At 34.1% G+C, this 16526-nt stretch overlaps 1 protein-coding gene across 2 annotated transcripts; it reads right to left on the bottom strand.

The window, feature by feature from the left end:
• Positions 1 to 170: 170 nt before the first annotated feature.
• LOC140871347 (protein MEI2-like 4) lies at positions 171 to 7629 on the bottom strand. Of its 2 annotated transcripts, none has more exons than XM_073273814.1 (15): positions 7402 to 7629; positions 6381 to 6515; positions 6155 to 6200; positions 5034 to 5369; positions 4445 to 4872; positions 4179 to 4337; positions 3942 to 4058; positions 3714 to 3862; positions 3403 to 3500; positions 2912 to 3316; positions 1999 to 2641; positions 1436 to 1520; positions 1253 to 1321; positions 998 to 1177; positions 171 to 728 (listed from the first exon to the last, which is right to left on the bottom strand). In XM_073273814.1, exons 2-15 carry the CDS (start codon positions 6444 to 6446, stop codon positions 573 to 575), a joined length of 2937 nt encoding a protein of 978 aa, XP_073129915.1. In that variant the 5' UTR covers positions 6447 to 6515; positions 7402 to 7629; the 3' UTR covers positions 171 to 572. The 2 variants fall into 2 exon arrangements, with proteins under 2 accessions (XP_073129915.1, XP_073129916.1); XM_073273815.1 differs by lacking the exon at positions 7402 to 7629 and adding an exon at positions 7090 to 7357.
• Between the last annotated feature and the right edge of the window lie 8897 nt (positions 7630 to 16526).

Genomic DNA, 16526 nt, shown 5'->3' with positions numbered 1-16526 from the left:
TTCAACAAGAAAGAATAGCAAGAAAAGAAGAACGAAAAGTTTTCTAGCAACTGGTTCTATCCATTTCTGAATCATTACAACAAAAATTCAATAACACTGACTTTTTAAGCAAACTGCTCCAAAAAACAAAAATAGACACAGAAAATAAAGGACGACAAAACAGGGCACAATAAAGAAACAAAAATGGCCCGATAAAAGAAGATACGGCAGCAGAAGCGCCTCCAAACAGCATAATTTGTTGTAGTTCAGAAACTCTATGCACACATACAGAATCACAAACTCATCGAAACAGTACAAAATTTTGAAGCTCCATATGTTGCTCCTCATTGTGCCTGCCACTGTTGTGTTGGGCTCATGACACAGATGAAAGGTGCAATTCTTCAGACAGGCAATCCCTCAACCTCTAGAGTTTCTCAATAGTAGGAGATTTAGCTTCCCCAGGTTAATTTTAGCTAATGCCGTCTGTTGCTACTCTTATCATAACATAATGTACAAACAAAATTCAGTTAGGAAAACTACTGCAAAACATTTGATTCTACCACGATTAGCAGTCAAAACAGAAAAGCAGCAGCTTAATCTGATTCTTTGCCTGAAGCAGTTGATACATCCCCATAGACATCCTCCCCAATCACAGAACCAGATAGGATTTCTTGATTGTTTTCCCCAGAGATGGTGGCTCGCATTTGGCTGGGTCTTGGTCGAATATTAGCACCCATAGGGAAGGGAACCTGCAGCAGAAGTAGACAAAAATAAGACTCTTGATTTTTCTTGAAGGTTACATCAAGGTTAAACTTAAATCCACATCTAAGAGTTCTGAAGTCCAATATCAATTTAAAGCGAATCAATGCAACAACTAAAAGGTCACTCCAAGTCCTACCACATGGATTTTCTTGAGTATGGAATGGATAAGATAAGTTAATTTATCTAAGGGAAAAAAAGAGACAGGCATAAAATTTCAAAATTCATCCATAGTGTGCAAGGCACCTTGTTCTCATACCTGATCACCAGCATTGGGACCTTCGGTATGGAAGAGTATGGGACGACACCTCTTGTCTTCATTCATCAAGCTAGAATTCTGGAAATGCGCAATTAGGGCAGCCTTTCCCTGGATTCGAGCATATGCCAAGGATGCTACTTTTTCACTGTTAAACTTTTCCCATTTCTTTCCATTGAATGTCTGCAAAGTCAAGAAAGAAAATACATTTGGACCAATCCCACACACAAACAAGTGTCTGAAGAATCTGTAATATACCTGATAAAAAGGGATGATGAGGGAAGGATCGGTCATATTTATAAAAGCATACCCTACATTGCATTTGTTCTGCATCCAAAACCCAACATGAAATAATAAGAAACAACTTTTTGCCAAAGTAATAAGCATCCTAGAAAGCCCTTGACAAATTAACAACAAATAGAGATAAATTCTTTTGAGTACCTTAAAATCAATAGGCAAGTAAATGAAATCATAAGTCCCTCTATGACGTTCATCAATTGCAGCCAAAAGCATTTTTGAAGTGTACCTGAAGTCACAACCATCATGGATATAAAGGGAAGCACAGGTTTTGAAAAAAACAAGAAAAGAAAAAGAAAGTATATTTCACATGGCTTGGAAAAGCATTTAATTCGATGCAATTAAAAAACAATGTCGGTGGTGTATGTTTCAAATACAGAAATCCAGGATATGAAATAAACATCAGTCTCAGATAAACACGCGTCAGCAGATAACAGTTATCAAGTACTTTAACAGTAAGATGAGCTTGCTCAAACCAAAGAGTTATCTGGACAGTCCAACACCATCCTACGGTACATGGAAAGATAAAACCTTAAAAATTATTCATTTAGTCACTGGTATGCAGCTCATACTATAACATCTATATCCGTGTGACAACCCGTTGGACTTGTGGAAAAATGCTAATCATCAAGGGATTGTGAAACCAAGGGAAATGTTATCAGCTAGGGGAAATGAATAAACAATATAAAAAAGCAAAGGGGCCCTACTTGTTAGGAATGTTCTTTATCATAAGGGTTGTCCTCTTATCTTCTCCTCTTAAAATTCGGTCCACATCGAGCTCAAACTGTTTCTTGTTGTCAGCTTGACTAGAGTTGCCTTCATTTCGGTGGTTTCTCACACGTTCGTTGGGAGAATCAAATGAACTAATCAGAGGAATAATTTGGCCCCTTGCAGGAAAAATCATGCCTCTCTGATGTTGAGGATGCAATCCATTATTTTTGGAAGGAATTGGCAGGTCTATACAATTTCCACCAGCACGAGAAAAGATGTTATGAGGGACGAATTCCAGCGGATGTGGTGAATTACCAGACATTCTCATGTTCCCAAGGGAACCTGGGTGAAGTACGGTTGTATCAGGTGACTCTCCAGCATAAGCATGTCGTCTGTCCCAGATATTCATAGATGGTGCCGACCCTACATGTTGATTGTTAAGAGGTACAAGAGCATTCAGCATATGAGAAGGTGCCCTAGGAACTGCATGCAAATGTTGAGGAAGAGAAGCACCAATCCCATTGACAAATGATGTTGAATTAGGCCATGCACTGGATTGAGGTTGTCGGTGATAAGAATGACTCCACATGTAGTGATGGCCAGGTGGAGCACCGCTGCCATTTCCAGAGGAACCAAAACCTGAAATGAAGCTCATATCATTCATTACAGTCTCACAGTTGGAAAAAAACAGTAAACGGAGGAAATATTGTAAATGGAAGGATGCCATCTCTTTTTTCATCAAACATATCAAGGGACATAAAATCTTTCTCAGTTTATACTCCTGCCTTTGACAACTTATTTTCTAAATGCAATTAACCTACAAATTTGGTTTGTGCCCACAAATTAAGCAGCAACTCGGGAAGTCTAGCAAAGATACAAAAGAAAGCAGAGGAACTTGTGAAGACTTACTGTCATTTAACTCATACGACTTGCCATCGTTACCAACTCTACAAAACTGCTGGTTGTCAAGAATTTCTGGTGGGCGAGCACTAATATTTGCAGCCATGTTACTTGGTGAACCAAAGAGAGGGGAAAGCCCATTTGTTAAACAACCCTTGTACTCTGGAAGTGAATGAGGATGGGTGTTTGTCACTCCCTGAAGTTCAAATTTCAGGTGGTTCCTCAAGTGGCCAGATTCACTAGTAAGCGAATGATTTCCTGATCCAAACTTTATTAGAGAGGGCAAGCTGTAAGATACGCTAGATGGATCTCCTGATTGAAACACATTATCCAGGAGCGGACTAGGAGGACCTCCAGTTCCTGAGTATGGACCATTATCCATACTGGATGTGCTTCCTCCAAGAGACATAGATCCTGAAATAATCATTCGAACACATATTAACAGCTTTTTCTGATAATTGGAAACGAAACAGCTGTTAAGTAAAAACTACTATAATTACCAACAAATCCAGTAGCTAGGATATTAGGAAGGCTATGGTGTTGTGATTGAATACCAGACTCTGCTAGTTCCGGCTCTGAAGAAAACGGCTGCCTTATTCTATACAAAGCACAGAAAATCCAACGGAGTCAGCGGAAATAAAGTATTCTCTGTAAAGTCCATCAGCCAACAAGGCTCAGTTAACTGGAAAACCTAAAAAATCGTATTGTTTTACTTGCAAGGTTGGTTTCATAAATGAAGATATTCCAGAACGAAGGAAAAGTAACAACAATGAGGATTAGAAATGAAGGCAGATATAAGTGTCTGGTCCACCTTTTAGAGCCACCAGATAGTCCAGGTTCAATCTTAATCCGCTTTCCAGATATGTCACCCCTATTCCACGCACGGATAGTAGATTCTGCAGCTCTAACATCATAAAACTCAATAAATTTGTGCTGACTTCTAGGCAGAGTTTCACGAATCTACACCAATAACAATAGTTAATAGCTACAATTGCTTGCTAAGTAAGGTACTAAGTTGGCAGTTGGCACCAAAAGTCACCTCCTTGATATCACCATAGACTCCAAAGATTTCACGGAGCTCATCATTTGAAACTGAAGAATCATGGATGAAAATCACAAGAGTTCCCTGATTTACATCCTTCTCTGATGGATTCTCCTGTCAAAAGTATCCAGCAAAGACAGTTTACATAACATACTGCATGTTTAAGATAAGCAACGGATAACAAAAATGATGTTAGTTAAATCCAGTGCAGAAGAGCAAGATAGCTGACATTACCTTTGGAATTGAGAAATGTATATCAAGCTTCCTACGCCGTAATTGCTTATTTTGGAGAGCTTTCAATGCATTGCATGCTGCTCGTATGTCATAATATGAGATCATAACAAAGCCACGATGCTTGCATGCTGTATACAAAGTGCGAATGTCCCCATAATGCTACAAATATGAAATTTGAAAATAAGAATCCACTACAACAACAATGTTACCAAAAAAGAAATTGCTTGAATCACAACTTGAAGAGCCAAAATATAGTCACAGTGTACCTCAAAAACCATTTGTAGTTCAGAATCTTCAACATTGCTATTTATATTTCTCACAAAAAGTGTTCTAGAAGGGTGCTCCCCATAAGGGTGTTCCCCACATTGAGAAACCTCAGATACTCCCATTTCAGTATTTGGATTTACATCAGAAAGTTCATATTTTGTTTGCAATGAGCCATCTTCTCCAAGTTCCAGCCCTCCCACACTGCTAAACAGGTCTAGATCTTCTGCATTCTCCCCACCATTAAATTGGGCAATGCTATCCAATCCATCAGTCACTCCAGAAAGCAAGTCATCGTCATCGGGAAGAAGATTACCAATGGTTAGAGCCTCAAGTTCTTTAAGGGACACAAAAGCATCCTCCCCTTGAGAGTGGGAGGCAGCGGCACCAAAAGAGTAACCATAAGCAGAATGATTCGAAGGTAATAGTACTACATGAGACAAAAACAGAAGGAATAATGAGTCTGCATCTCAAAAGAAATAACATAAAAATGAATAAAATGAAATCGTTCAAGTGCTTTTTCTGGCATGAGTTCCTGAGAAAAGAACACATTCAACGAATTAGTTGGCACAGGGGAAATGCAGTGCATACACTTTTTACTAAATAAATCCGACATTGAGCTTGAAAAGAGGCTGTTTTCATCCTGAGAACCCATGATACTTATTTTATCTCCACCGACCAAACCAGATGCAGACTCCGGATTAATATTAGTTCTAATCCTTTGATCATGGTCAAGAGCACTTGGCAAGGAATGACTGGCAGCTCTATCAGCTGCAAACATGTGCTTCCCTAATGAAAGGTTAACATTTCGACCATGACTGAGATAAAATTCAGGAATACCAAAACCCTGAGGATCCAACGGGATTCTATTCTCAATAGGTGATGAAGCAACACCTGCGGCTCTTAATGCGCCACCAGCTTTCAAACCTGCAAATAATCCACAATACTTAATGCAATCCCCAATATTGATCCAAGAAGTCTAATAGCTTGAAGAATTGTGAAACAAAGGCAAGTCAATATAACTATTTTTTGTCAAAATGCTTGCACACTTGTGGAATTTTGCTGGAATTCGATTACCTTAACCAGAACTCGAGATGACATTTCAAGAATTTTTTAGGAGGAAATTAATACATTATTAACAATGCAACTAATATGTTCAGGTTGCGGCTGAATATAAGAACAATATTTCACCGGAACCTTTCACCTTTATGGATAGAAATGTTTACCACGTAAAAGCCAAATGTCACATAAATCCTTTAGTTATTTCTTCGTTTTTATCAAAACTAGTAAATTATTTTATTTACAAACATAAATAACAAAATAATAGATGAATACTTTCTTCATAATCATCATCAGACAACAAAAACTAACCCCATCTGCACCAAAGGAATTTAATTATCCATTGGTAAACCTTCTGTTTGTGTCAGTCGCTCAAGGAGGAATATTAATTCACAAAACACAATCGAATAGACAATAATAGGATTTTCAAACTAAAAAAAGCTTTTGACAAATAATAATCACTTGAAAATGCATCAATTGTAATTTAGGTTAGACTCCATATTTGGCATAAAAGTAAACAACTAACCCTTACCCTCCCCACCTGCTCCCCATTCCCGCCCCCCTCGACCCAAGAAAGAGAGAGAGAAACGAGTAACTGAACTGTTTTCTTTGCATGTAAAAGCCACCATAAACTAAGACCATGGGCAACTCACCGAGATAACCAGGACCGTGGTCCATCGTCCATGCACCAACTTGTCTCTGCAAAGAATGGAAAGAAGAAATCAGGAATCATCATGGCTGTGGTGCAAAGATGCTCAACAGAATGCGGGTGGAACCAAGACTGATGCAAGGCGAACCACCGGGCAATTCAAGTCTGCTATAATTTTTTTCCACGATATTTTCAGTGAAATTCTTCCAACATTGCATTTCAGCACATACCTCATGCAAAGATCGAGTTTCCTCCGGAAGAAAAGATGAAGGAGGTACACCTGAATGGTTAGTCATAATGGAGGGTACGATTGATTTAACAGAAATCCTGTCCTTGGTTTGCAGCAAAGAACAAACGCTTTGATTCTGTAAGACAGTTCAAAAAAAAATCCAGCGTTAGAGAGAAACACGCACAAATAATACACAATCCATATGTTTCATATTTCATTTACCATCAGGCAAGACGTTAATGGAAATTTAAGTTTCTCGATTAGATTTCCCAAATCAGGAAATTTAACGTGAAAAGAGCGGACTTCAATTCTCATAACGAATCGCTTATTTTCTTTCTTAATTTTTCGAATAAATGGATAAGTCTATTTGAAACAAGAAAAGAGAACGTTATCGAGATCCAGCAACCCACAAACCACAATTCACGGATGTTTAAAATAAATGTTAGAAATTGAAGCAGATCGAGAAAAGATCATCTTAAATTTCGAACTCTAGATTAACGTGAACACAAAATTCAACATCAGATCACAAACATAAACCCTCGGACGACCAAAAGTTGCCTCCTTTGGACTTGTAAGACCACAATTCTCAAGGGATCAAAGTCCAAACAACTCAAATTCCACAAAAAGTGAACCAAAAAAAAAAAAAAACCGTCAAAGAAAGGCCAGCTCCAGAATCAAAACAACATCTCTCAAAGCTCAAAAAACCGTACCAAAGAGAGAAACAAAGTGGTGGAGGGTGCAGGAAACAGCAAGAGGTGAGCGGAGAGAAGAAGAATTTTAAGAAAGCCAAGTAAACTGAGAGAGAATTTAAAAATAACAGGACAAAAGGAATAAATTGCGGGAGAAGGCAAAGGGAAGGGAAAATGTAGGAGAGATCTAGGTATCTTTGGCGTGCAAACAACATCTTCCCATATCCTTTAATTGCTTCCATTTCTGGGCGGTGTTTTCCCACATTGGACGTTAATGTACCTCAACAATTTACATGTGAAAATTCTCGTTTCCTCCCATGAGTTTGCACCTACCTGAAGAAGGAAATGACTTCCTTTTGTTCAGCTCGCTTTTGATTCTCCTCCCCCTTTCCCCGCCGCCGCCGCTGCACATCCGATCGTTGATTACGTCACGCCCGGCGAGCCACGGTGGAGATTCCTATCTCCACCAGATCGCTGGGCACACAGAGAGATTAATATCAAACAGAGAAATAATAGATGGAAGGAGAGAGAAAGAAAGAAAAAGAAAGGAAGAAAGATGGTTCTTTTATATGTGTGTGAATGCATACATATTGTATATATATATATATATTTTGTTTGAAATAGGAAAGAAAAATTTTTGAACCGAACAAGGACAGTGGTAAACAGTTGTTGCTGCTGTTATAAAAATAATAATAATTATGATAATGATATTTTTCGAGATAAAACAATAATAATAATTATTATTATAAGTATCATCATTACCGTTTTGGATAATGCTATTTAAAAAAATGGGGTATCTCAAGGTTATTAACGAATTTTCCAAAAAAAAAAAAGAATGTAATTAACTAGATATATTATTTTTTTAAAGATTCATTTTAGTCTTGAGTTATGTCTCCAGTTATGCTAAATTGATGGTCGATGAGGTTTATTTTATTATATTTTATGAAAACGTGATATTGAAGTTACTGAATATCGAATTATTAAACATCATGATCGTACGGAATGTCTATCGGTAATTCATGTGGTTACATACTTACATTTAAGTGATCATGATTTGGATTATGATTTATGCGAATTTCATGTCTCGAGGATCTTGGAGCTCGGATAACGGGGATTCGGGATTCAAGATTCATTGGCTAGTTGCTGATTATATGATATGATTGGGAAACCGTTAAATCGCTAGCTGTGAGACAACAAAACGGTTAATTTACGAGCTTCGAGACACGAAAACCGTTAACTCGAGAGTCTTGAGAAATCTCGGGCGTGTAAAATTTGTTCGCGTGTCAATAGTTGCGATATCATTATATTTGGATGGATAATATGAGTATCAACTATTGTTCGAGCGGTTAAGAAATGATGACATATATGTATTATATCTCTCGGTATTTACCATCAAGAAAAGAAACAATCCATAAAATTGGTCCGCGGTCATGCAGTTATGACAACGCTGCGTTTGGATGGGTAATAATGAGATGATAAGCATTACCCGAATTGTTAGGATATGATTGTGAACATATTAAAACTCAACTATTTATTACTGGAAATATTATAGAGCATATTTTAAAAAAAAAAAATTATAGAGCGGGAAATAAACGAAGATGCATTTAAGCATATCCATACCCCACAAACCCCATATCAATTATCTCAGTTTTCTTAATTAAAAAAATAAAAAAAATCATTTTTCATTATTTTTCCTTGCCAATCATCAGTGAATTCTCTATAAATGGCTCAGATACACCACCCGATTGGCATCTCTTTATCAAGATCCCACGCATGGCATCGTTTTCTATCTTTTTTTTAATATAAAAATAATAATAATGTGTTTGTCGGTTAACAATGGTAAATATACTTATTATTTTTTTATAGTAAAAATATACTTATTTATTGGGTAGGTTTTATGTTATACGATTTTACGAACCTATATTTATGATATGGGTCGATTCGAATCATATTAATTTACAACAAAAAGTAATATTTATTTATTTTTGTATAAAAACAGTAATTTTTCATTGGTCAAGTCGAATAAAATATATGTCTCACAAGTTTACCATTTTATGGGAGTTTTAGTACATTTTATTTATAAAAATATGATTTATTTTATTAGATATAAGAATTTTAGATAGTCACTTTGGCTGGAATAATAAGATAAATAAATGGTTAATAAATAAATGATAAATATTTTTTTTGACTAAAAATAATAAATAAAATTATTTTTAAGTAAATGTAATATGTGGTGATAAAATAGTATTATCTATACTATCTATACTATATTATAATACTTGAGGCACCTAGAGAAACTATTTGGACACCATCTTTTGTTCCATTTTTGCCCCTCATCCACTTCTTATATTATTATTCCATAATAATTACCCTTCCTACCCACAATTCCCCACTAAAAACCTCCCACTAACTCCATTTTCACATAAAAAACTATTTTTTTTTTATAATACAGTAATTCTAATCATCTAATGACTTCTTAATTTTGATCATATTTTTTATTTGGTTTCTAAATTTTATTTTTCATATGATTTTTTTTCGCAAAAATATGTTAATCAAAAGTACAAAAAAATTCAGAAAAATAAAATAAAAAGGGAATGTAATTGAATTTTTCGTTGCACACACAATGTGTGTGCCACGTTTACTAGTGTTTTATATGTATGAGATGCATTTAAAATATTTTTACTTAAATACCATAATTACCCTTCTAACATATATAGTACTATTACAAATCCCATCAATCTTTAAATTTCTCTTTTATTTTGATAGGGCATGGGATATTTGTGGAAGACTAAATATCTTGTGAGACGGTCTCATAGATTTTTATTCATGAGACGGATCAACTCTATCCATATTTACAATAATAAGTAATACTTTAACATAAAAAATAATAATTTTTTATGAATAACCCAAATAATAGACCCGTCTCACAAAATTAACATGTGAGACGGTCTCACATAAGTCTTTGCCTTTTGTGGAAAGAAAAAGGAGGTTTAAAAGAGTGAAGGTTAATAAAAGGGGGATGAGTAGGATTATATTCTCACCTTTAAATACACTTGAGTATACATGACATATTAAATGAGTTTGTTAAAAATACACCAAACAAAAGTTAAACACCAAAAATAACCCATAATCCTACTCAATCGCCCATATGGCAATACTACCAAACATCCCACGGTGTTAGATAAATACAATACAATGCAATAAGGCTCTTTTAAGAAAAATAATAATAACTAGTATTCCATTTTTTAAAAAAAAATAGAAAGTACTAATTCGCAAAGTCCATCACACTTTGATTTTACCAATTATTCGATGTGAAAGTGTTCGATAAAAACAATGTAGATATGTATGATATCTTCATAGTAAATACTTAAATAAATCCATCACATTGTTTTGATAAATATCAATAAAAATTTTATAAAAGTGTTTTTTTTAATTATAAAAAAAATTAAAATTTGTTTAAGAATACTTATGTGTTTGAACACATTTTCTAAAAATGTTTTTTAGAGTTGAAAAGGTGTCTGAAATTTTATTGTTTTTAAAAAATATTTTCATAATTAAAAATAATTTACCAAAACTCTTATAATACAATTTCATAGGTCAATTTTGTGATTCAGATCTTCTAACGGATCCGATTCATGAAAAAAATATTATTTTTCATCTCAAATATGGATTGAGTTGACCCATATAACAAATATAGATATGTGATACCGTTTCACATCTCATATGACACTTACTAAAAATAATTAAGAAGATGCTTGAACAAATGTTTTTTAAATTTTTTTTTTTTTTTGAGTTGACGGAGGGGATAATTACAATTGCGTCTCGAACTCGAGATCTCGTTCCAAAGTTAAGAGTGCCAGATGAGTTACACGTCATCGACATCTTTAAAAAAAATTTATTCTTGTTTAACTATTGTTTTTTATTCTAAATATAAATATATTTTTAAAAAAACAATTGGGTGCAAGAATTGTCTCTGCTGGTAGAGCGATCGAAGCATGACGCGCTCGATCCTGCAATTGATATCATAAACAAAGTCATGAGTTCGATTCCCATTGATTGCAAGAAGAGCAATTATTGAGAGAGAGATTTTTTGGGTGTAATAATTGTCTCTGTTGGTAGCAGGGTCGTTCCTATTTGGAAGCCGAAGATTCGTCCGACTCGGGCCCATTTTTTTTCGAGGCCCATAATTTTGAAAAAAAATGTATTATATAAAAGTTTACATTGATCCAATATAAATTAATTATTTTTGGGCTTTTTTCATTCATATCTCAGGAAAATTAGTTTTTTTTTGTCTACTGCCTAATATAAACTTTTATTATTATTTCTAGGCTTTTTGATAAATTTATTTATGAAGTTTATTATTCCTATGTCTCTTGATAATTTTTTTCAAATATAAATTATTTTTATCTTGCCCAATATAAACAAAAAACATTTTTATTCCCTAAATTTATTATATATTAGTGTAATTGGACCAATATAAAAATATATTTTTTGACTCATAAGGGTTGTTCTGATATTAATGAGCACGATTTATTTTCGGAGTTAACATTTTTGAAGTTCTCATTACCAAGAGAAACAAAATCGACAATGGATGTAGTGAATTACTTGAAAAAAAAAATTGATGGATATTTCTCAAATACTCATATTGCTTATAAAATCTTGTTGACTATACTTTTTTAGAGTTGTAAGTGCAAAACAAAATTTCTCAAATTTAAAGCTTTTCAAAACATTTTCTCAATAAACCATGTTATATGAAAATATTGAATGAATTGGTTATGCTATTAATTGAGAAAAAAATTTCTGAACAATTTGATCAATATTGTTAGCTCTAAACTGTTAGACGAGTTGTTTTATAGTAATCATTTTGTACATGCATGATCTTATTACTCAATTAAAATAGAAATATTTTGACTATTGCACATTTCTTAAAGGGCTAATTGCATCCACACCCCCTGTGAAAAATCTAAAAGGCATAAAACCCCCTATGTAAAATTAATAGCATGTTAGACTCTATGTTTTAAAAAAATTAGCATAAAAACCCCTATGAGAGGGTATAAATGTGCCCGAGTTTGTATAACATAGGGGTGAAATGTGCTACATTTTAAAAAACTGAGGGATGCATTAGCCTATTAATATTTTTAAGGGGTTTTATGTCTTTTACACTTTTCACAGGGGGTGTGGATGCAATTAACCCTTTCTTAAATCGAAAAATTTGTTATTAGTCTAAAAGAATATGAACACACATTATGATTTAGGGGCCTTTTTTAAAAGTTAGACTCATGCCCAAAAATTGTTAGGATTGGCCCTGGTTGGTAGAGAGATTGAACTATATTGCTTAGGTTGCTGTGTGGTTTAAAAGATTTGAGTTGCACCATTACCACCAACTAAAGTTTATGTTAAAGCGGCAAGCGCTCGATTATACAAAAAGTACTACTCTCATTTATTTTTTTAAAAAAACTATACTTGAAGAATACAAAAAAAAATCGAAAAAAATGCTTTTAAAATATTTATCTGAATGAAACTTAAGTATTTCAGAAAATAAAATTATGGAAGTAAAAATTTATTACACATTTTTATTGAATAAGTCTAGTATGAGACAATGATCGATCCAATCCATATTTGAACTGAAAAATAATTATTTGGGCACTAAAAAAAGATACTCTTTCATTAGCCAGATCGAACATGAGATATGTCACATAAAATTAATCCATTAAACTTTCTGACAGAGGTTTATGTGATTTTTATTACTTCAGTTTACCATATTTTTATCACGACAAAAAAATATATATTAAGAATCGATATTTTTCTGTAAAATGAATTTGGATAAAATATAATTATATATAAAAAATTTTAATTGGAGATGCGCGAAATTCGTGAAGTACATCTGTTTAAAACGTAAGAATGGGTTAGAGTTAAAATGAAGATGGGGAGAAGGCGGCGCTATAAATTGAATTGAATTGGATGGAGCACACCATCTGCTCTTGTTCTCAGGATAAGATAACTGTTGCCCACTCATCCCACCTCTCTCTTTTATTAATATTAATATTAATTAATAAATAATTTTAAAACTTCATTCGAATAATTACTTATAAAACGTTTTTAAAAAAGTTTAATAGAATGTTTTTTTAAAAAAATTTGGGAATAAATATGGTGTCGGACACTCTATAAAAAAACATTTTTACAATAAAAATTTAGGAATAAATATGGTGTCGGACATAAATTTTTTTACTTATAAAATATAATAAAAATGTCTTTAATTCAAAAAATTATCCAAAAATACCCTTATTTTTCATCGCATCTACGTTAATTTTATTCTTTTTTTGAGAGTTACGTTAATTTTATCCTAACAACACGTTCTCAAAATATTTCTTATGATCTATATTACATTGAGATACAAAATGTGGCGATAATAGATGGAGTAAGTATTTTATAAAACGGTCTCACAAATTTATATTCTCGAAACGAGTTGATTCAACATATATTTAGAATAAAAAATTAATATTTTGACATAAAACAATAAATTTTTCATTAGTCGGCTCAAATAAGAGGTCAACTCACAAAATTAACTTGTAAAATCGTCTCATTTTGTAAGTAATTAGAATAACCTATTTTGAAATGACATGTCACCTTTTCTTCTTTTCTTTTCTTTTCTTTCCTTTTTGTTTTTTCCTCTGGTTCAATGATGAATACACGGATCAATATTGGATATATTCCGTTCAAACACTTGAGCCAATATTAAGCGTATTCTTTGAGGTCTTGTACTCTCGTACTGGTTAACATAATAATATTTTCCTCTTATAGATGAGGACCAATTCCAAGAATCTTTTCGGTTGGTAAATATTTAGTTATTCTAAGTCAAATTTAGTATCAAAACATTGGGTTTAGTTTGGATCGATGAATTTCAAATTCATTGATTTCGATTATAGTTTTATTATTTACAATGAAATTATAAATCATATATTTAATTCGCGTCTTACTTATTTACACATTATAAGTGATACAAGATATAATGTATTTCAAATAATACTATTATTGGATGAACTTGAAATCCATAATAATTTAAATAAAATAATATATAAACATACGATGAATGAATTTGAAGTTTATGATCTTCCTTCTCTAATCGATAAAAATACATTTGAATACATTCGAAATACATCAATCCAAAACACAACTTTAGATTTATTATGCTCACTTTGTTCACGAAGGGGATGCTATTATAAGAGTGTCTTGGCTAATTCGACTCATGATAATATTGGAGGACTTCTTTTTTCTTACAGATGACATGTTAGATATTCAACATATTAGAAATCTTTGTGAAATAAATATGGTGGGGTTTCTTTTTCCTCCCCAGATAGTTTTGATGGAAATATTTGAATTCGTGGGGGTGATTTGGAATGATTATGATGAATAATGAATTTCAAATTGAGACAATTGAGAGATATATAATATTGAATTTGGAGTAAGTATCATGTGAGATGGTATCATATATTTATATTCTTCAGGCGGACCATTTCTGTAGTGACTCTAACCCAAATCCACTACTAATCAGAGTTTAAAACTTAAATAAGCATGCAATAAACATAATCAGTGATATGCGGCGAAAACTTAAATAAATAATGTCACAACAGAATACAATCGATAAACAAATTTGATATATACAACTCAATCAAATAAATCTTTAATAAATAAATCTTACAGCTAGGTCCTGTTGTCTCTCTTACTGGTCACTGACTCCTCCGAGTCTCTGGGCGCACTGTCTGCCCTGCAACCGCCCCGTCGAATGGAGTGTCCAGACAACAACAAACTACTGGACGTGAGCTCTAAGCTCAATACGCTAGTACGGATAACATACAAACATGATGCATGCATATGTATATCTGGGTGTCATACTGGGAATAATATCCTGCTCAGTCTAGGCGTCATGATATGTAGCACGCTGGGACGTCGCATCAGGAGGTGGCTCCCATATCATATAACTCGTGGATATATCCGGAACCAAAACCATGGTATCCATCCACACATGCAATGGGGGCTGAGCAACCCCTATACAGGGAAAACCAATAATACCGGCTAATCAAGATGTATGCACGTGTAGCATAATATAAACATGCAATCATAAAATATAAATGCAACATATAAGCATGCATACCCGCTGACAATCTCAGTTAGTACTTACGTATCTTACTATAGGTAGTCTTAGGAGTCCCACTCTAAGTTCCACGCCTATCATCAACTCTACAATTCAAATACTCATGCATCAATATTTATGCTCTAAAAGCCTTAACTAACCTATTGCATACTTCTAAATATTTTTAGGAAGCAAAAGCTATACATGCGTTCGTTGTCAACCTGCTGATGGCGACTATCCCGCAACTAGGGGCACACCCCTGCTGCAGCTCCACAGCTCTGCTACTTGAGCACTGCTCCGCTACTATGTCAGATACTGTCTGACTTTACTAAAATATACTTCCTACTCCAACTCTAAAATTAGAGTACCCAACAAGCCCTAAAATAGAGCCTCGTGGGCGAAGGAGAGAAGTTACTGAGCGCTTCACAAATGAGCTCCTCGGCCATACTTATAGACACGGGACCATCCGAACCCCCTTTCGGATCGTCCGATCCCTGCATGCATGACACGTGTCTCGGCCAGCTCTTCGGACTATCCGAACGGGACTTCGGATCGTCCGATCTCGAGTATTATGTTATCCGTGACGTCACCACTTCGGACAGCTGGCTTGGATACTATTCGGACCGTCCGAACCTCTACTCAGAGCCGGCCCTGGGGGAGGTCTACCAGGGCCCTTACCCAGGGCCCAAAAAAATTAAAAAAAATTAGGGCCCAAAATTTTTAAATATATATATATTCCAAAAAAAAAAAGCCCAAATATAAGTCCGTTGTATCATATCTTAAGCCTTAGTATCTTCCCAATACTTATCATTCTCAAAGTTCTTTGCGTGAAACAGAATTGAAGAGTCAGAAACCCTTTATCCTTAACCCTTCACTCTTCTCCGCTGCAGCAATTTGTTTTTTAAAAAAAACCTTCACTCTTCAATCTCTTACGCCCTCTTCTCAACATTCAACAATATCAATTTGTGAAGATTCAAGAGAACACGGGCCTAGGTATGTAATAATTGTCCTTTAATTGCTTTGATAAGTATTAAAATTTTCAAAATAATATTTTGATCAAATTCTTAAAACTTGCAGCATTTAGGAAGACGAAGTTTGTGTTATTAGGTCTTAAACAAGTGGATTTTGAATTCTTCATATTATAGGCATCCAACGGTCCAACCACTCCCATCGAATGCAGGTTTTATTGTTCTTTGGTCATTGCTAAGTTGTTGTTTTTTTATTATTTTACTCTTGTTTTTTTTCCTTGATTGTCATTTTTTTTGTTATAATTAGCTAAGCATTATTTTATCAGAATGAAACAACTATCTGGACATCAAAAAAGACA

Source organism: Henckelia pumila, unplaced genomic scaffold (genome assembly GCF_033568475.1).
Source record: "Henckelia pumila isolate YLH828 unplaced genomic scaffold, ASM3356847v2 CTG_461:::fragment_3, whole genome shotgun sequence".
Lineage (NCBI taxonomy): Eukaryota > Viridiplantae > Streptophyta > Magnoliopsida > Lamiales > Gesneriaceae > Henckelia > Henckelia pumila.
This window is presented reverse-complemented; position numbering and strand designations above follow the sequence as displayed.

Excerpts from the sequence above, each read along its gene's own strand:
- LOC140871347 (XM_073273814.1), bottom strand. The coding sequence starts at position 6,446 with ATGACTAACCATTCAGGTGTACCTCCTTCATCTTTTCTTCCGGAGGAA. Across the intron at positions 3,863-3,941 it reads TCTATGGTGATATCAAGGAG|ATTCGTGAAACTCTGCCTAG; the intron begins GTGACTTTTGGT and ends TTATTGGTGTAG. Across the intron at positions 2,642-2,911 it reads GTCGTATGAGTTAAATGACA|GTTTTGGTTCCTCTGGAAAT; the intron begins GTAAGTCTTCAC and ends GCTTCATTTCAG.